This window comes from Balaenoptera physalus, assembly GCF_965194825.1.
Source record: "Balaenoptera physalus genome assembly, chromosome: 7".
NCBI classification, from domain to species: Eukaryota; Metazoa; Chordata; class Mammalia; order Artiodactyla; family Balaenopteridae; genus Balaenoptera; species Balaenoptera physalus.
Genome location: NC_138886.1, coordinates 7,178,494 through 7,197,583, shown reverse-complemented (window position 1 = coordinate 7,197,583; position 19,090 = coordinate 7,178,494). Strand labels below are relative to the sequence as shown.

Below are 19,090 nucleotides of genomic sequence, written 5' to 3'. Positions count from 1 at the left end.
GGCCTGACCCAGCTTCTAGCCCCTTTGGGCTGGAGGTGCTGAAGGTGTTGGGGTCAAGGGCAGAGGCTGGGGGAGATGGGCAGAGTTGTCTTCAGATTCTAGCTCTGCCATTTATTTGATGTGGGCCCTCGGTTTCCTCATTTATAAAATCAGGATGGTGTTGGCGACCTCACAGGATTGTTCTGGGGCTTACTCAGCTTCGTGATAATTTTGCTGGTAGGTGGAGTTTTTAGCAGAGGGCCTGGCTCCTGGAAATCAATAAATGATCTGTCTTCCTCCTGGCCCAGCAAGGCTTGTGCTGGGCCAACGTGGGCCCTGGGGCAGGGGTCATTTGGTGAAGAAAAAAGGCCATTGTGTCCAACCTTGGCCTTAACAATGAGTCCTTACCTGCTGCTTGGGCACCTCCTCTGGGACACGCCAGAGTCTGTCCTTCCTCCCTACATGGGACTTTGACCCCCCAGGTGACCTCAGGAGTGAGTCAAGAGTCCCTCCCTCTTCTGCCTCTGTCGTGGGACTTTTGACGGGGAGGCCGAGCAGCTGGGCTTGGCGACCCCCTAGAACACCCTCCTTTATCTCGAGAGTAGAGGTCTTCCTCTCCTGTCTGGTCTGGTACCTCCCCACCAGTGCCCACTGCCCCACCTCAGGCTTGGGGTGGCCCAAGCGCTGGATCTGGAGCTGGTTAGCTTTTGGAAAAAAACAGCAATGTGGAAACACCGCCCACCCACTTCCCAAAGCCTGAGTGGAATGAATGAACAAATCGTGGGAGGCCCAGCCGTCCCCCCGCCTCCCCCCAACTCAGGGCTCTTCACTCCATTTAAAACCACACTGGTGGCCTTTTCTCTGATGATAACAGCAGTTTGGAAAACTTGGGGAAGTTCAAAAAGTAAAGTAAAAATACCCTCACATTCCACCGAGAACAGCTCCTGCTAACATACGGTGAACAGCCAGTGGGCGCTTTCCAAGTGCCCAGGAGGTACGTCTGTTATCCCGAAACCACAGATGGGGAAAGTAAGGCCCGGGTGTGGATGTAAGCCTTGGATGGGGGTTCCCCGAGGAGTTGCTAGCCCAGCACTACTGGACCCTCACTGTGTTCCTGGCACATGGCAGGTGTCTCTCTGGATCTGTTGGGAAGGGGCCAGGACAGCTGGGAACGCTCCCTGCCTCGAGTGAGCGGAACCTTGGCTGTATTTCCCCAAAGGGTTCTGTCTTCCACCTGTCTTCCTCACCCGGCCTGTCCCCTGGGAACCTCTTCACCCTCCAGCCTCAGGAACCTGCCGGGGCTCTCCCCTCCCCTGGCTCTCGGCTCTTGGGAAGCAGGGACCAAGCAGCTATACTTCCAGTGCGGTGGCCCAGAAAACACAACTTGACTTAGGGCCAAGGCTCCTGAGGGCTGAGCAGTGTCCCCACGCTCGCTCCCGAGACACTCTGTCCCTTCGCCATTCAGAAAGCGTCATTTCAGGGAAGGCCAGTGGCTGGGTTTCAGAAGCAGCAGCCAGAAAGGCCCCGTCAGCTGCTGAGCAGGGCTGGCTGGAAGGGTGGGTGTGCTGACCGCCGGCCTCTGCTGTGCCAGCCGGCCTCAGACACCAACATCTTGGGCCTGGGGGTGGGGATCAGGAACCACGGCTTCCCTCGCCCTCATTCTGAAGACCCAGGCCCCCGCTCTAGCCCCTTCCCCTTTCTAAGATCCCCCTTATCTTCTCCCTTCCTCTGAGCTGCAGACAGATCTGTAATCCTTTCAGGACCTAGAGAGTCTCAGGGGATCAGAGCTTGGGGGGCAGGGGCAGGGGCCCAGGCAATCCTCGGAAGCCCTCTTCCACCTTTGGAATGCAGAGCTGCTCAGAGTCTGTCTGATGTGTGTGCCCCCAGACCCACCTTGCATCCCATCCCACCCAGATGCTGCTGCTGGTGGCCTGGGCACTTTCTAACCCTGCCTCGACCCAGGGGCAGATGTGGGTTGGAGGTTACAGTTAGTTGTGGCACCTGGGCAGGGACTCGGGTGTCCTCCTGCCTGCCCAGACACTCCTAGGACACAACTTCTGGGCACCTTGGAAACAGCCAGCCAGGAGTGGTTTCTGGAAAGAAACTGGAAGGAGGCAGTTAAAGATCTTGCAGGAGATCTGAAATGGCTAATCCTGGATTAGCTGGGGGGATGGACCCAGGGTGTGGGGCAGAGACAAGGGGGGCCCCACCCAAGGACAGAAGTGAGAGGGGGTGGGGTGGGGTGGGTGTGTTGGGGGCCGGGAATGGGTTTTCTCTGGATGGGGGCGGGGAGGAGCTGAAGGTCAGGATTCAGTCTTCTCTGGGCAGGGAAGGGTTAAATCCTCCTGGGCCTCCCAGGCTCTGGCCACTCTCCCCTCCTGACCTTTCTCCTCTCCAGCCTCAGGCACAGCCGCAGAGCCACCCGTGCGCCCTGCCTCGTCCTCATGGCCTACCTGCGCCCCTCACAGCTCCAGAAGGTAGGGCCCTGATGGGTGGGCACCCCGAGGGTCAGGTAAATGTGGGGGACCCCTCCAGACTTGGAGTAGTCCCGGGGAACTCGACCCACCCCCTTACGTTTTTCAGAAGAGGAAACTGAAGCCCAGAGTGGTCAGTTCACAGCCATGACCCTAACTTCTGCACACACAGCCAGGGGCCATCCAGGCCAACGCACCGCGGCTGGGGTGGGAATGCTTGCGTGAAGAAACCAGAAGAAAACACAGGATCCTGTGAACTGGGGGTGGGGGTGGGGTGGGGGTCTGGGAAGGGGCGGGGCCGACGAGGGCGGATCCACCCATCCCACCCCACCCACAACCCACCTCCAGCGCGGGGCGGGTGGCCGGGCAACCACCCGGCGGGCGCGTTCAGACCCGAAAAGGCTAACGCGTGGGAATCAGAGCAACGGAGACTTTTTAAAAACATGACCCTTGTTGTTTGTTCCTGATGGCAAGAGGAAAATGCAAAAAAATACAGAAAAGCTCAAAAAAGAAAATTTAAACCCACCTATAGATTCCTGTGCTGAGACAATATTTTGGCATACAGCCCTTGAATCTCTAAAAGTTTCAGGGGACTTCCCTGGCGGTCCAGTGTTTAGGACTCCGCGCTTCCACTGCAGAGGGCACGGGTTCAATCCCTGGTTGGGGAACTTAGATTCCACAAGCTGCGCTGGGGGGCCAATTAAATAAAATAAAAGGTCCATCACAATATCACAAAAGCTGTCGCCGATTGCTTGCTTGCTTGCTATATGTTTCATAAAGGAGGCACTACTGTGCTCCCCATCTGATAGATAGCCTGAGAGTCAGAGAGGGGAAAGCACTTGCCCAGGTTCTCACAAATTAGGATACTAATTTGTAGTTGGCTTTTTTTTTTTAAACTCACAATATGTGTGGAACACATTCCCATGCCAATAAATATTTTTCTATCAGCTGTGTTGTATTTCAGGTAGATAAACCACACTTTGTGTGATAAGTTCACCTGTGTGCTGGTTTGTTTGATGATATCCGTCTCCTTCCCTAGACTAAGTTCTGAGAGACAAGCATCATGGCTGCCTTGCTCATGACTGAATCTCCAGCTCCTAAAACCATGTCTGGTGCACGGTAGATGCTCAGCCAATATTAGCCGGATAAACGAAGGAGGTTGTATTCCCTGGAGGGTTAGGGCGAGGACACCTCCCCTTCCGCTCGCCTTCATTCAAGCAGCCAACACTGATTGCTCTTCACTGGGCGCTAGACACCTTCGCCAGGGAGGGAGGCAGAGCAATGAACAGGATGCCTTGTCGTGCCTCCACACGGCTTCCGGTTTGGGGAAGGGTCAAATCAGTCCTCGTCAAGAGCGTTTGAGGGCAGGGAGAAGCCTGAGTCTCCTTCCTGCCTGCAGTTTCAGGAGGATGGATTTCTGGTGCTGGAAGGATTCTGGTCTGCAGACGAGTGTGTGGCCATGCAACGGAGGATTGGCGAGATAGTGGCTGAGATGGATGTCCCTCTCCACTGTCGCACGGAATTTTCCACCCAGGAGGAGGAGCAGCTGAGAGCCCAGGTAGGTGCCTGGAGCAGGTGAGAATGAGATTTGGTCTTTGATGGGTGGCTCAGTCCCCAGCCAGAGCAGCAGCCTGGAAAGGTAGGACCCCAAGGCCCATGGGCTCATGCTGATAACGAATCAGGCCCCGAGCTTTCTGTGGGCCGGGCTCCAGGCTAAGTGTCTTATATGCATATTTCCTTCACTCCCTACTACGAATTCAGGAGGTCAGCATTATTGGCCCCATTAGACAGGTGGGGTAAATGAGGCTCAGCTCACTTGCCCCAAACTACACAATTAGTAACTGATAGGGCCAGAATTTGAACCCAGATCTGCCTGATACCAAGTGCATGCTGTCACTGCTCTGCTGTACTTCCTTAGAAGTTTTCCTGCCACAAAGGACCTCTTTGTGGCCAGCAACCCAGCATGAGCCAAGTGATTCTGATGGGCCCACCTGGGTAAGTCATCCCCCAATGAGACAAGGAACTCTGCTTGTTTCCCCCAGTGACCTACTAGGACTCAGTACAGCTTGAGATGGGTAAGTTGAGACCCAGGGCTTCTCCCACACAGTTCTCTTAACCCTTCATAGACTGAATTTATGAGCCTGCCTGCGGCTGGGCCCCCAAGCCAAAGCTGTGGTCCAGGCTCAGTAATGGGGCTCACCCTTACTCATGGCAAGGAGCTTCTGCCATCTGGTGGGCATAAAGGGAATTACAATGACTAGAAGGCTTGCAACCCATAGAATGGGGACTTCAGAAAGAAAAAGGGTTACAGAAGGACACTTTCCTCCAAACAGTCGGTTTCATTCGGCTGCACTGGTATTCAGTAAACCCTCAATATTCACAACTGATATTGTGAAAGACTTTGAAACGGATTTTTTTAAAAAATAATTAATTAATTAATTTTTGGCTGCGTTGGGTCTTCATTGCCGCACGCCGGCTTTCTCTAGTTGCGGCGAGCGGGGGCTACTCTTTGTTGAGGTGCACAGGCTTCTCATTGCGGTGGCTTCTCTTGTTGTGGAGCACGGGCTCTAGGCACGCGGGCTCTAGAGCGCAGGCTCAGTAGTTGTGGCTCACGAGCTTAGTTGCTCCGCGGCATGTGGGATCTTCCTGGACCAGAGCTCGAACCCATGTCCCCTGCATTGGCAGGCAGATTCTTAACCACTACACCACCAGGGAAGTCCCTGAAATGGGTATTAAAAAAATATATATTGGCGGTGTCCTGTCTAGTAGTGCTCCGTTCCAGCTTACCAGCACTTTTCATTGTTTTTGAGTTATTATACAACTCTGTAAGTTATATAGAACTGATAATAACTCGCATGATACTCGTCCATGGAAATGGGTATGAACTGGGCCCAGCAGGGTGCAATTATTGCCCTTGTGGCTAGATTCAGTTTTGCATTGATTTGTAAATTCATTTCAGCGTTTCTTATTGCCTATATTTGTGCGTTTCTCGGAATTCTCCTTTCAACAGGTTGCTGGTTCCCTTGTGAATTACTGAGTTAAGTAAAAATCTTTGACACGCGTGTAGCGTCACCGTCTTTATTATTATGATCAGTTATGCTTCCCAGACTTGTTTCCCTGCTAGTGCAGAGGAGTTAAGAATGTTGAAAAAAAAACTTTTAGTTTTCAGTGGGAAGGGCGTGGAAAGGGCCCGACGGGTCACTGAGTTGAGCCACGCAAGGCACTGTGACAGCAGATGTGCGCAGTTGAGGGAGTGCTGGGGCTGTGTCATGTGGGAACCCAGGTAGGGGCATCGGTGACACTCAAACTGTACTTACGTCGCCATGAAGGAAGATATATATGGTGATCATGGGTGGCTAAAGCCACAAGGAAAACATGGGGCATCTCCCTGGAGCATCATTTTCTTCTTTTTTTTTAAATTAAACATTTATTTATTTATGCGTTTGGCTGCGTCGGGTCTTAGCTGTGGCACTCGAGCTCTAGAGCCTGTGGGCTTTGTTGCCCTGCAGCATGTGGGATCTTAGTTCCCCAACCAGGGATTGAACCTGCGTCCCCTGCCCTGGAAGGCGGATTCTCAACCACTGGACCACCAGGGAAGTCCCTGGAGCATCATTTTCATATGCTGCTAAGAAATTTAAAACATGACATTAAAATTAACAAGAAGGGAGTTCCCTGGTGGCCTAGTGGTTAGGATTCGGCACTGTCATTGCTGTGGACCGGGTTTCATCCCTGGTCAGGGAACTGAGATCCCAGAAGCCACAGGGTGTGGTCAAAAAAAAAAATCAATAAAATTAACAAGGAGATGTTATTAAGAAAAAAGAAAAAGATTAGTAATAGCTTATATTTATCGAGCATTTAGCCATGTCCTTGCTGGGTGTTTTCTATTTAGCAGCAGTAGTAATAATAATAATAAAAGCAGATATTCACATGACACCACATTCCAAGGACTGTTCTTATATACCTTATATATACTGACTCATAATCCCTACAACACCCTATGAGATAGGTGCCATTAATAGCCTCCATATTTTATGAGGAAACTAAGCCTGGAGAGGTTCAGTAATGTGGTTGTGATTACAGCCAGTTAGTGGCAGAGCTGGGATTTGAACCCAGGTATTCTAGCTCCAGGGTCTGTGTTCTCAGCTTCTATAAGATTCAGAATCTACCTGAACCTGAAGCCTCCAACAATCCAGGGAGGTCAGTTCTATTATTATTCCCCTTTTACAGATGAGGAAACTGAGGCTTTGAGAGGCAAAACAAGTGGCCCAAGGCTCCCTGGGAACCAGGCGTGTTTGATCTAGTACCTGTGTTTCATGCCATTATGGAGTATGAGTCATGTGATTTATTTAGAGGTTTCTAAGAAATTCCATGCTTGTAGCTTCCGGCTGTGCTTCCAGGTCCTTGGGGTTCCTGCTCACCGGCTGTGCCACAGTGGACGAGTTTGAGAAGCACCAGAGGCGTCTGCAGCTCTGTGGGGTGGGAAGCATCTGAATCCTCTTCCCTCTCTGCCAGGCCCACCTGTGACCCCGTGATGCTCTCTCAGCCCCTCTGATGTCCCCTCTCCACAGGGCAGCACAGACTATTTCTTAAGCAGCGGTGACAAGATTCGATTCTTCTTTGAGAAAGGCGTCTTTGATGAGAAAGGTTTGGAACTGGGGCCCTAGAGGTGGGGGTGGCTGGACTGCAGTCCTTCCAGCTTGACCTGTCCCTTGTGCCACAGGAAATTTCCTGGTCCCTCCGGAGAAATCCATCAACAAAATTGGCCATGGTAAGCAGGGGCTGGAGAGAAACTGAGGTCTGAAGAGTTTGGGGGCCTTCCCCCAAAGCACACGTTAAGGTGCCCAACAAATGGCATTTCTGGGTGCAAGGTCCTTCTTGGGCCCTGCTCTCCTGCATCTTATGATGCTAATCACATGACACTGCCACTGCAGCACTGGGAAGAGGGGTCCATTTGAGCTCCCCCCCCCCCATGCAGATGGGTGTGTGCGGGCTCCTCAACTCTCTACTGCCTGGCCTGGGGATGATTCAGGTGCCAGGCATGTAGGGATTCTGGGTCCCATTGCTCCCTGAAGGCTTCTTAAGGAACACCAAACATGTTGACAAGGTCCCTGTTCCAAGACCCCTAAACCAAGCTAGGAAACCCTTTTTTTTTTTTTTTTTCAGGATCATGCATTATAGTTATTTTGTAGGGAGTTCCCTGGCGGTCCAGTGGTTAAGACCCCGTGCTCTCACTGCCGAGGGCCCGAGTTCAATCCCTGGTCAGGAAACTAAAATCCCACAAGCCGCGTGATGTGGCAAGAAAAATAAACAAAAAAAACCCTTACAATTTATCTTGTAGACTGATTTTTAAACATGAAGTTATATCATGGTAGCTTTGTTTTTTTTTTTACAAATTGTGGTAAAACACATATAATAGAAAATTTACCATCGTAACCATTTTGAAGTATACAATTCAGTGGCATTAAATACGTTCAACCCTCACTTTTTGTAATAACAACAGTAGTAAATAATGAGAAGAGTGACTGTTCTGTGCCTGGTCCTGGGCTGTGCTTGCACACGCGTTAGCCCATGGAGTCCTATGGCAGCCCAGGAGGCAGGGCTGATCCCATTGTACACAGGAGGAAACTAAGGTTTAAAGGAGAGAAATCGGTGCTCAGAGTCCGACAGAGCAAGCGGCAGTACCAGAATTGCTACCAAGTGATGGGTCCCTTGGAGTCCTTGGTCCTCTGAAGGGCGGCCAGTCAGGGCTAGAAGGTCAAGAATAAGGTCATAGGTCAGGTGAAGGCATCTGTGGGCCCATTTCTCGGTTATAAACAAGCAGAAAGCTTAATGCACAGAAAATAGGTGAGAATATCAAAGTGAGGCCTGACCCTGGGTGCCCAGGCCTAGGCGTGGGAGGGACGCATGGGGACTGGGGACTGGCTCTTCAGCCCACCTCTGTCCCGCAGCTCTGCACGCCCATGACTCTGTCTTCAGGTGTGTCACACACTCCCCCAAGGTGCAGGTGAGCAGAGGTGTCGGTGAGGGTGGGCCAGTGGGCCATATGTGAGTGTGGGCGGGCTGGCCATGTGACCTCTGCCCCTTCCAGGCTTTGGCCAGAAGTCTGGGCCTCCAGATGCCCGTGGTGGTGCAGAGCATGTATATCTTTAAGGTGAGCTCCCCGTCCTCCCCAGGCCTCCGTTTACCCTCTGCAAAATGGGCACAGTGCTCATACCAAGCCCTTCCTTTCAAGGGCCGCAAGCTGCCTCCCTGAGGAAGTATTATTAAGTTGGCAGGAGAACATGAAAACCGGTCTCCTCTGGTTAGGGTGCCTGGCACTTAGTTGGGGCTCAGTTAGGGTGCCGTGGAAGGAAAGGGGATCCCGGGGCTGCCTCCTCCCTTTGTTGGCTATTGAAATGCTCTGCTCCCAGCTTTCAAGGCCCAGCCCAGTGCCACCTCCTCCAAGAAGCCTTCCAACGCCCTTGGGAAGAGAGGACACATCTCTGATCCTGGAGCCCAGAGGCTTAATCGCTGGCCTGGGCCCCAGCCTCTCCTGCTTCCCCTCACTTCTGCCTTGTGCTCTTGTTAGGGACGTGTGTGCTCAGACTGGGAGCTCCCTGCCAGGCAGGGTGGCTTTTCTCTTTGCAGCCCTCCTGGGCCTGGCACATAGTAGGTGCTCGATAGCTGGGTGCTGACGTGGGAGCCTTGCAGATAAACACCTGTGGCGGGGGGAAGAGCATCCCACTGGGAGGACTCAGAGCAGCCCCTGCCCCTCCCCGCTCTCCCTGGCCTCACCCGGCCCCTCCTCTCTCCTGCAGCAACCTCACTTGGGCGGCGAAGGTGAGCCAAGAGCAGGCTGGGGGGCCAGCGAAGGCCCCGGCGGGAGATCTGGGACTTTAGTGGTTGTCAGGTCTCCAGAGGGAGGGAAGGCGCCTGCCAAGACGTCCATAGACAAGAGCCTGGGCCAGCGGAGGAGAAGCCATCTTCTGCTGCTTCCTGAAAGAGTGGATGCCGGGGGGTGGGGTGGGGTGGAGGGGTGGAGGGGGGTGTCCTGGAGCCCTTGACCCAGTGGTTCCCAAACCTGGCAGCCACTCCTTGCTGGTTAAAAATACAGATTCCTGGGCCCCATTCCCTGAGATCTTGAGTCAGGAGGGTGGCGAGGGCCTGGGAGTCTGTATTTTACCAAGTTCCCTGGAGTACTGACTCAGCATAGAAACTGCTGATCTGATTACAAAAGCCCTGGATACACAGGTGCCCTTTCCAGCCTCCCTCATGGGTGATGACCCACTTCTCTCAAATACCTCTGGTGACAGAGGGCTCACCACCCCTACCGGCAGCTCTTCCTTTCCTGACATGAGCTCAAGTCATTCCCCTTGTGAGGCCCCCTCCTCCCCACCATCCGGCCTGAGGACAGTCTCCTGAAGGGATGACCATCCTCTCCCTGAGCCTTCTCTGCTCAGTCCAGCACCCCCAGCTCCTTCAGCCATTCTTCCTCCCCACCATTAGGACACCTTCATCTGGACACTGTCTGCATTGTCAAAGTCTGACTTCAACTTTGGTGCTCAGAAAGCACACAGTTCCCCAGGAAGGGATGAGGCGAGACTAGGACCCTCTTGCTGTTAACAGACTAAGGTCCTCTGTTCAGCGGTTCTCCATCCTGCCTGGGCCCCAGCATCACGCAGGGGATGTTTACAATGTGGATGCTGGGTCCGTTTCCTGCTTCACACCCTACTTCCAAGTCTTAGACCACTGGTGGCTTACACTGGACCATCTGGTGGCTGGAGGTGCTCTCGCTGGTTAAGGACGGCGGCTTGAGTTACCTGGCTGGAATTAAACAATAGCAGCTGCTTTTCAGGCAGCGATTACAACGTCAGGCCCTGTACTAAGCACTTTTCATACACTGTCTCAGAATCCTCCAGCAACCTCGTGAGGTTAGGTTATCGTTGGGGCTGCTTTATGGTTTAGGAAATTGAAGCTTGAGAGGTGAAATCTCTTGCCCAGAGTCTCCAGGCCAGGAAGCGGTGAGATTCTAACTGCTCATGGGAAGGCTGGGCCTGGAGGGCCCTGGGAGGACCACGGAGTGAGTAGAAACGAGGCCAAGGTGAGGTGAGGCCAGGTTCCTCATGCCCAGGCGGGCCTGCTGCAGTCTCCCCTCACCAGGACGCCTCCTTCCTGTATACGGAGCCCCTGGGCCGGGTGCTGGGCGTGTGGATTGCTCTGGAAGACGCCACGCTGGAGAATGGCTGCCTCTGGTTCATCCCTGGCTCCCACACAGGTGAGGCCACCTGCCTCTCCCTGCCCACTCGTCCCCACCCCCCACAGGGGAGGGATCCCGAATAAAGAGAGGCTAAAGGCCCCACCTTGGCCCGCAGGTGGAGTGTCGAGAAGGATGGTCCGGGCCCCTGCTGGCTTGGCGCCTGGCACCAGCTTCCTTGGGACTGAGCCAGCCCGGGATAACAGCCTCTTTGTGCCCACACCGGTGCGGAGAGGTAGGGGGTGTGCAGAGGGCGGGGAGGAGGGCCTGGAGGCCATGCCTGGGGGGTCTGTGCTTGCTCTGACCACCCAGCTCACCTGAGGGCTGGGAAGTCACAGCATGAGGGAAGGTAGGGCTGGGTGGGCACTGGGAGGTCTGAAAGCTTTGTGGTTGACAGCAGGGTCTCCCAGATCAGGCTGGAATCTAGACCCTGCTACTTCCCGGCTGTCTCTGTGAGCAAATGACTGAACCTCTCTGAGCCTCAGTTTCCCCAAACATAAAGTAGGGAAGCCAGTGAGATGTCATATGTAAGATGGTGCACCACAAGTGCTCACAAATCCTGGCTGTCAGCACACCCTTCCTTTTAGAACAGGGAAACTGAGCCCCAACTCTGCGTTCCTGGCTGAGGCTCCAGCTGGCTGGCACGGGACAGAGAGCTTCTGTCTGGTTCTGCAAATGCCATAGAGGTGGATGCCCTTGCTGAGGCTTGCCAAGGGCACGGGCCACAGCGGAAGGGACTTGACCCCAGGGGAACCCATGTCCAACAGCACAGCCTCCGACGCTGGGGCAGACTCCAGGCCCCTGAGCGTCCAGGGATGGGAATGGGGATGAATAGCCCACGACACCGCTTGAGGGAGGGGGCGCCCACCATGTCCCTTCCTGCCTCGAGGGCGCTCTCGACCCGCTGTGTCCCTGCCAGGGGCCCTCATCCTAATCCACGGAGAAGTGGTGCACAAAAGTGAGCAGAATCTCTCCGACTGCTCACGCCAGGCCTATACTTTCCACCTCATGGAGGCTGCTGGCACCGTCTGGAGCCCAGATAACTGGTAGGTGGCAGGGTGTGTGTGGGCCCCAGACAGCTCCCGAAGAGGTCCTGGAGGCTGGGAGCAGTGCTACTGGCACCTCGAGGTCCTCTCCCCATCCTCTGCAGGCTCCAGCCGACAGCTGAGCTGCCCTTTCCCCCACTGTACACCTAAAGGCCCTCTGAGGGCAGGGACGCCACCCCCTCTCGGGAGAAGCCGTGGGCCACCAACGCCAGCGCCTCACCCCACCGCCCAGCTGCAACGGGGAATTCGCATCTCTCCTCCAGGGCTTTCCTTCTGCTGGTGTCTGTGCAGACAGGCAGGCAGGAGCAGGAGGCTGGGCTGGGTGCCTCCCCTGAGCTCTGTCTCTGTCTGTCCCTACCCCAACACAACCTCCCCCAAGAGGCAGCCTCACAGCCATGAAAGGGTTCTGGCTGCTTCTCTGCCGGCTTCTCACTCGTCTCCCCTCTCACATGGAACTCTTGGTCATTACGCTGGGAGACACTGAATAAAGAAGACTTCCAAATGCAGCATCTTGATCCTTCTTTCCCAAGCAGCCTGCCTCTCAAGATGAGAACCCTGCTGAAAATCATCCCAGGTAGCCCAGCCCTGCCTGGTGAGGTATGCACGATGTTAATAACAGGAAGTGACATTTGGTGGGCATTCATGGTGCCAAGAGCCTCCTGTGCTTTATCACTGGAACCTCACCCCTTTCAGGTAGGTGCTGTTTACGGATGATGGAGCTGACACATGGGAAGGTTAAGTGACCTGCCCAAGTCCCACAGCTGTTCAGGTGTTTGGCGAGGTCAGCTGGATCCAGAGCCTATGCTTCTAACCTCTATGCTCCCAGTTCTCCTTTCCTGGGGAGGGAAAAGACCAGAGCCTGGAATCCAGTCTGAGATTCTGGTCCTGGCTCTGTGACCAACTCGATTTCCGGCCTCAGGCCAGGCCCTTCTCTCTGGGCCCATTTGGCCACCTGCACCATCAAGGGGCTGGACGAGGGCCTCCACAGGTCCCTCCTGTTTGGACATGCTTGGCAGGCACCCAGAGCTGCAGGAACAAATACCAAATCTGAAACCTGCCTGGCGGGGGTCTGCTCAGAGGTTGCAAACTGGGGGCCACCAGCCGATTTCACAATGCAGAATTGTTTTGTCTGGGCCTCGGCATTTTAAAACAAACAAACAAAAAACCCCAAACATTTGAAAATTGGGAGATTTCACCTAACAATTCAGGTTTCTAAGCTTCTTTGAATGAGCAGGTCAACAGCCCGGGGCCTGTGGTCTAGCCTACGTGACCGCTGGCTGGAGCCGCCTTCTTACAGGCGCGTGTGCTCTCCGCTTCCCTTCCCTGTCCTCCTTCATTGCATTACCTGCCTGGCCTCAGCGGCCTTATGATTTTATGACCTTGATTTCCAGCCCCCACTCTGTATGAGAACAAACCACCCAGGGAGTCAGTGGGGCAAAGCCAGCACTCATATACGCTACACCCTAACATGGTGTTGCCTCCTTCAGCGAGCAGTCGCGGGGAGCCTGAGCCAAGGGAAGGGTTTGTTAAGGCTCCTTTGAGCCCAAAAGGAATGTCTTAATACTCTCCTCTGAGGGAAAGGGCTTGGCAGTGATGCTCAGGCAGAAGCAAGCTCCCAGAGCTGGGCTCCTGGCTTCCGGCCTTGGTGGGCCAAAGTTCTCACCTCTTCCTGCCTAGGCCCCTCCCTGTCAGGCTGGTGGGAAGTGGGGAGAACCTGGTCCAGCCTTGAGAAACCTGCTGTGCTATCTTCTCACTGACGGGAAATGTTCATCCGTTCAGCGAAGGTCTGCCGAGTTCCTGCTATGTGCCAGGCTGTGCTGGCACTGGGGGATGCAGTGGGGAACCAGGGAGAGCTGGACTCCGCCCTCACAGAGAGCAAGGCTGGAGCAGGCACCGCCCCCTCCCCCCCCGCCCCGGAAGAGCGATTCTGAACTCTCAGTAAACTTCACCAGACCTTGCCTCTAATTTCTCGCCAAGAGAAGAGACCAACACAGGTGTGGACATGACTGGAGGGTGAGAGGTCTCAGGAGGGACCCCTTGACAAGGACCCTGTGCTGTCCAGCCTGTCCTTCAACAGCACCACTCAGCCAGGCAGCAGAGGCCTTGAGGCAGGGTGGGGTTGGCTGAAGCAGGTAGTCAGCCCAGGACAGATCTTCTTCCTCCAGCCCTTCCAGGGATGCAACAAACAGATCCCATCTCTCCCCTTCAGCTCTTCCTAGCCCAAATGGGAGAAACCACATGCACTTGGCTATTTTCCTCTTGTACTCTCCTCTGAATGAAGCCAGGGGAGTAGGGTCACTCTGGTCTCCAAGTACAACCTATATAACCCTTTGGTTTGCCTGGCTTTTTGCTGAGATGAGGACTGGCCTTGGGTAACAATGACACTTTCCCTCACTTATGTGACACTTTTGCACTTAAGTGCGGGCTCTGGGCTGGTCACCTCACACACGTCACTTTGCCAGAACCGCATGACACCCCGTGAGGTGCAGGCTCTTATTATTCCCATCTTGCAGACATGAGAATTGAGGCCCACAGTGATTAAGCAACTCACACAGTTAAGAAGTGGTTCAGCCAAGGATTCTGACCAGATGAGTCTGACACCAGAACCTGAAGTGTTAACCACTCTGCCCTACGGCCTCCAGTATCCACTCCGGCCCCCCCGAGGACTGCAAGGTGAGGGGGGGCCCTATGGCCCACTCAAGCTTTTTGAGCTGCTGCACTATCCTTTAAGCATTTTTGCTTTTTAAAATATCAGCAAAACTAAAACCGAGAGTGCTTTGATTTTTATTTTAAATCTGAATTAACTGAAAAATTAAATCTGCTTCTCCCCTCCTGGCTCTTCAAGCCCAAGTGGCTGGCTGCTGTGGGGACCATTTGTCTTCCCCATGTCCCTGTTTCCTTCATCGCTGCTGCACAGCAGCTAGGCCATCAGCAATATCAGGAGGTAGAGAGGCAAAAGGAGATTGTCTATCTGCGTAGTGTATGCTTCTAGGAGGGACACGGTGCTGATGCACCCCAAAATCCAAGCATAACTGTAGTTTAAGTCCACTCCACTGTCGAAGATTAAGATCAGAGCTACAGAAATGATCTGGGCAAATATAGATGTCATGGTCCCCTCAAAAGTCTTTTTAGTTCCAGGCCAGCGAATCTCCCCCATGGTGCTGCCGAATATGGAGGCCACAGTGTCGCCCACACCGACGGCCAGGACTCCTGCATAGGGGACTAGGGCCCTGGCTCCCCCTAGGCTACCCTTCTGTGTGCAGGGTCTGGGGACTAACCAAATGGGAAGAGACATGCCTAGGAGCAGGTAGATGTGGGTGAGGATGAGCGGTCCACTGTCTCGTTCATCCAGGAAGAGGGACAGGAGGCTTCGCAGAGTGTGGCCCAGGGGCTTGATGCGGAAGTAGCGCACATACTCTAGGAAGATGAAGACCGCCAGACATACGGTGGCGGCCACGTAGAGCAGTGGCCGGTCCAAGATGATACCTGGGGTGTAGGTGGCTACCACAATGAAGTGGAAATACTTCCGAGCAATGGTGGGGGCCTGGTGCTTCTTGGACTCGGAAGATGACCGCTTGGCATTCTGGTATAGCACCACCAGGCAGGCTAAGGTGGCCAGCAGAGACCAGTAGGCTAGAAGGTAGACTCGGGTCTCTGTCTGGAAGAGGAATTGAAAAAGCCACAGCAGGGGGTTCCTGCGGATGAGCCGGTGCAGCCAGGGCAGGACCACGCCAAGCCCCAGTACACAGGTCATGAGGTGGAAGAAGATGGAAGAGGCCCAGGTGCCTGAGTCCATGAAAACAAAGAGGGTGCTGAAGAAGATGCCCATGAGCACCATCCCTACCACCACTACCAGCAGGAAGAAGTCCAAGGGGTCCCCCTGGCTTTCCACCACAGTCAGAGAGCGCTTGATGAGCTGGTTGAGCATGAAGCTGATGCCACCCAATACCAGCAGAGCCTCTCCAGGGGTGAAGCAGCGGGGCAGCAGATACAGCAGGATCATGTTGAGGTAGACGAAGATCAGCAGGACCTCCAGGACCTCGATCACCTCGCCTACACTCAGCGAGTGCTTCATGATATAAATGATGACACCTCCAGCCAAGCCCGAGATGACACAGGTGTTGGTGGGCACCGGGCGAGTGATGCCCAGTGCCAATACTGATGAGAAGAGGGCCACTGCCATGCCAGTGGCCGCCACCACAATTCCAAACCGCTCGAAGTATGGGTTCCCCGCAGCCTGGCAGCGCTCCTTCATAACCAGCCCGAGCAAAGGCATGACCACCGAGGCGGGCAGTAGGCCACTGTTTGCGGACATTCGAAACTGGAAGACAGCGCTTCCCTGCTGTAACAGCCGGTCCCACTTGTATTGGACGTAGAAGGCCTGCACCGCGAGGGCCACGGCGCACCACGAGTATCGATCCCACACGGCTGCGTGGATGCTCAGCACCACTACGAACACCACTGCCGCCTCTGCCAGCACCGAACCGCTCAGCGGAGCCCCAGGCCCAGGGGCCGGGGAAGCGCACTCTCGGGTCATGTCTTTGGATCTGAGACTCCGGGGAAACTGGGGTGACTAGGAACGCCCTGGACTCTGGGCCCTTTAATCCCCGCCTGGCAGAGAGCGGTAGCTTCGCCCAGCCAGCACCTTCTCTCTCCGTTCTCCAGCTGCGAGAAAGGAAGCTCCACTGTAGGCCACTCTCTGACGCCTGGGAGCTGGCGTCGGGCTACCCTCCACCGCCTCACACCTATGGCGTACACGTCGCCCCTCGGCCGCCTCCCTCACAGCCTCGGCCGCCCTCGCCCGGAGTTCCTCACCTCTCTGGGAATCGCCATGTTGGCCCCGCCCCGCCGTCACGTGACGAAAACCCTGTCCACGCCCTGGAGGCGAGTGATCACGTGGGCGTGGCGTCTCGGGGCGGGGCTGGGGCGCGCGCGCGCGAAGATGGCGGCGGCCGCCGGCGGTCCGTGTGTGAGGTGCGGAGCGGGCCGAGTCGGCGGGCGTGACTGTGAGGCGCGGGGTCGAAGCCGAGCGGAAGCGGGGCGGGAGTTGGGGGCTAGATGTGGCAGCAGTGGCTGGGCGAAGGCCGGCTAGGTGGACGGGCTCCGGGACGGGAGGCGGTTACAGCCAAACGGTCCCCGCGCGCGGGGGTCTGAGGTGACTTCTCCAAGAGGGGGGCCGGTGCCTCACGACTTTCCTGGACTCTGGCCTCCTGTCTCCCTACCCGGTCCCTTTCCCTTCCTCCCCTCTCCCCTCGGAGAGTCCCTCGGCGCCCCCCTCCCCCCTACCGCCCTTCCTGTGCGGCGTGACGCTCCCTCGAGGCGAGACTCTGCGCTTCGCGGTCGCCCGGGGGAGCCCCTACCCGGGCCCCGCTGCAGCCTCCTGTGCCCGGCCCGGCGGCGCTCTCCAGGTTACCCCCTGTGCTCTCGTTGGGAGGTCTGTTTCGGGCGTCGCCGAGCCACCTCCTGGCAGTTTCTGCCTTCTTTCGTCGCTCAGCCTTTCATTCATCCGTCTCGTCGTTTTCTCATGCATTGATTCCGTCAGCGGACATCCCAGGCACTGTACTGGGTTTTGGGGACGGGAAGAGAAAATATTAAAGAGAAAGAGACAGTTGTTGCTAGCGTACAGGCGCACTAGCGCCAGACACTGGCGACGCGCTTTCTTTTCTCCGTGTTATCTTCTTGAACTCCCACAACTCCGGGAGGCACCTTTTAATTTACAGATGACTCACAAACCCGGCTCCGAACGGGCTGCGTGTCCGACTCCGAAGCTTTAACCGGATCGCCACACTTCCATCTCGCACTTAACAGCTTGAAGTGTTTTTCCTTTCCACCCTCCCGCCTAACTGTCCCTGTCACTTCTTGTTCCCTGTGCCAGCAGTGGTTCCCCGCTTTTTTGTCTTGTTCACTGCTGTAGCCTCAACACCCAGAAGAGCATGTAATAGGCTCTCAGTAAATGTTTATTCCGTTTGCCACTTCCTTCATCTCTCTGCTGTAGTGAGGTTTTCTTCTTCGGAATTTCCATGGAACTGCTTCCGAACCTTGTGAGGACCTTTTTGCTTTTTCTTCCTCTGCTGTTTCGTGTCAGCTCTTCTGTCGGGCAGCATTGTGGTCGCTGTGCTCTCCTTTTCTTAGGCTTATCTTACAGCCATTGTGGAGCTTGGGTAAAGTTTAGCTCCTGCAGGGCAAGGCGCGTTCTTAATGAAAGAGGACAAGGGAAGGAAAGCTGTTAGTTTGCCTGAAAGATGCTCTCTGCATCCTGGAGAACCTACCAAACTCATACCTGAAGGTGGAAGAAATGACACTAGGATTTCTAGGCACTGCTTTGCTCATAGCTTGTTTTAGGAGCGATCTTTTTTTCTTTTCTTTTTTTTCCCCTTTCCTTTCTATTTGTGTTGGAAGGCATGCTATAATGATTGGGATTATACTGAACAGCAGCCTTCTGTTTGAAACGCCTAGAGGTCTGAACTAAGAAGAAACTTAAATTCTATTCCTGGTGCCTGCTGATTTGCAGATGACCACAGACAGGCCACCTTACCATATGCGTCTGTTTCTCCGAATGAGAATCGTTTTCAGAGCAGTATTGAGGTGGCTGTGAACCATGTATGTTAATGTGAGTTGGCACTAGTCAAAAATGCAGTAATACTCTTAAATCACTCAGGGTTTGGGGAGGATCACTGAGGGTTTGACGGGAAGTCAGTTTGAATTTTGGCATTTTGGGGTATCTATTGTGTTCTTCAGTTAATGTGTGCTTAAAAAACAAACAAAAACCCCATGGTTTGAAAAGCTTGCTGCTTAGCTTAAACCTCAGTTCATGCAAGAGAGATGTGCCTCATCTGTGGAGTCAGAGCGTCCACGAGCAGTGGCTGCTTATATTCATTATTTACGTGTGGAATATTATAACTGTGTTTCTCAAAAGAACTATCTCAGAGTAGTTTGACTGTGCCTCAGGCTTTCTATCGAAAGGACTCAATTGTAGAGACTGTTAATTCTAATCTCCTAGTTGCTTTCATCCAAAGGTTTCCAACCACATGGATCTCTCTAAGGAAGATAATTTCCAGTTTCATTAACTTCAGCTCTTTTAGGAATGGAATTCCATGTTGTCTGCTAGACCACTGGACTGCAAGTCAATAAATTTTTTTAACCTCACCTTTGAGGCAAGTTATTGAATTTCTTTGCCTTAGTTTCTTCCCAAAACACTTAGCTCAAATTTATTTATTTATTTACAGTGTCTGCAAACAAATGACAGACACTGTAGCACTTATTTCATTTCTTGGAAGTATATATGGAAGATGTTACTCTGAGGCTTGAATTAGACATCACAGTTCCAACCATGTCTGTTGGGTCTTGAAAATCACCTG

The 19,090-nt window shown here is 54.1% G+C and overlaps 3 protein-coding genes across 9 annotated transcripts in view; 2 read left to right on the top strand and 1 right to left on the bottom strand.

Annotated features, from left to right (window-relative positions):
• Positions 1-2,283: 2,283 nt before the first annotated feature.
• On the top strand, positions 2,284-12,238 carry PHYHD1 (phytanoyl-CoA dioxygenase domain containing 1). 3 transcript variants are annotated; one of them, XM_082468294.1, is made up of 11 exons: positions 2,284-2,456; positions 3,853-4,011; positions 7,022-7,097; positions 7,174-7,221; positions 8,402-8,457; positions 8,542-8,604; positions 9,251-9,272; positions 10,579-10,707; positions 10,805-10,921; positions 11,606-11,732; positions 11,885-12,238. In XM_082468294.1, exons 1-11 carry the CDS (start codon positions 2,424-2,426, stop codon positions 12,129-12,131), a joined length of 1,077 nt encoding a protein of 358 aa, XP_082324420.1. In that variant the 5' UTR covers positions 2,284-2,423; the 3' UTR covers positions 12,132-12,238. The 3 variants fall into 3 exon arrangements, with proteins under 3 accessions (XP_082324420.1, XP_082324421.1, XP_082324422.1); XM_082468296.1 differs by having other exon boundaries at positions 2,286-2,456; positions 11,837-12,009; XM_082468295.1 differs by lacking the exons at positions 7,174-7,221; positions 8,402-8,457; positions 8,542-8,604; positions 9,251-9,272.
• Positions 12,239-14,498: 2,260 nt separating this feature from the next.
• Positions 14,499-16,269, bottom strand: DOLK (dolichol kinase; the record flags this gene model as incomplete). The annotated part of the gene is made up of 1 exon (XM_082468273.1): positions 14,499-16,269. The coding sequence occupies one exon, from the start codon at positions 16,267-16,269 to the stop codon at positions 14,653-14,655; it is 1,617 nt and encodes a 538-aa protein (XP_082324399.1). The 3' UTR covers positions 14,499-14,652.
• A 210-nt stretch (positions 16,270-16,479) lies between these two features.
• Positions 16,480-19,090, top strand: part of NUP188 (nucleoporin 188) — a gene marked incomplete at its 5' end in the record, with an annotated part of 44,523 nt that continues 41,912 nt past the window's right edge. For all 5 annotated transcript variants that reach the window (XM_082468269.1, XM_082468267.1, XM_082468266.1 and 2 more), the window contains one exon: positions 16,480-16,706. In XM_082468269.1, the coding sequence (XP_082324395.1) occupies positions 16,480-16,706 (227 nt within the window). The remainder of the gene's footprint in view (positions 16,707-19,090) is intronic.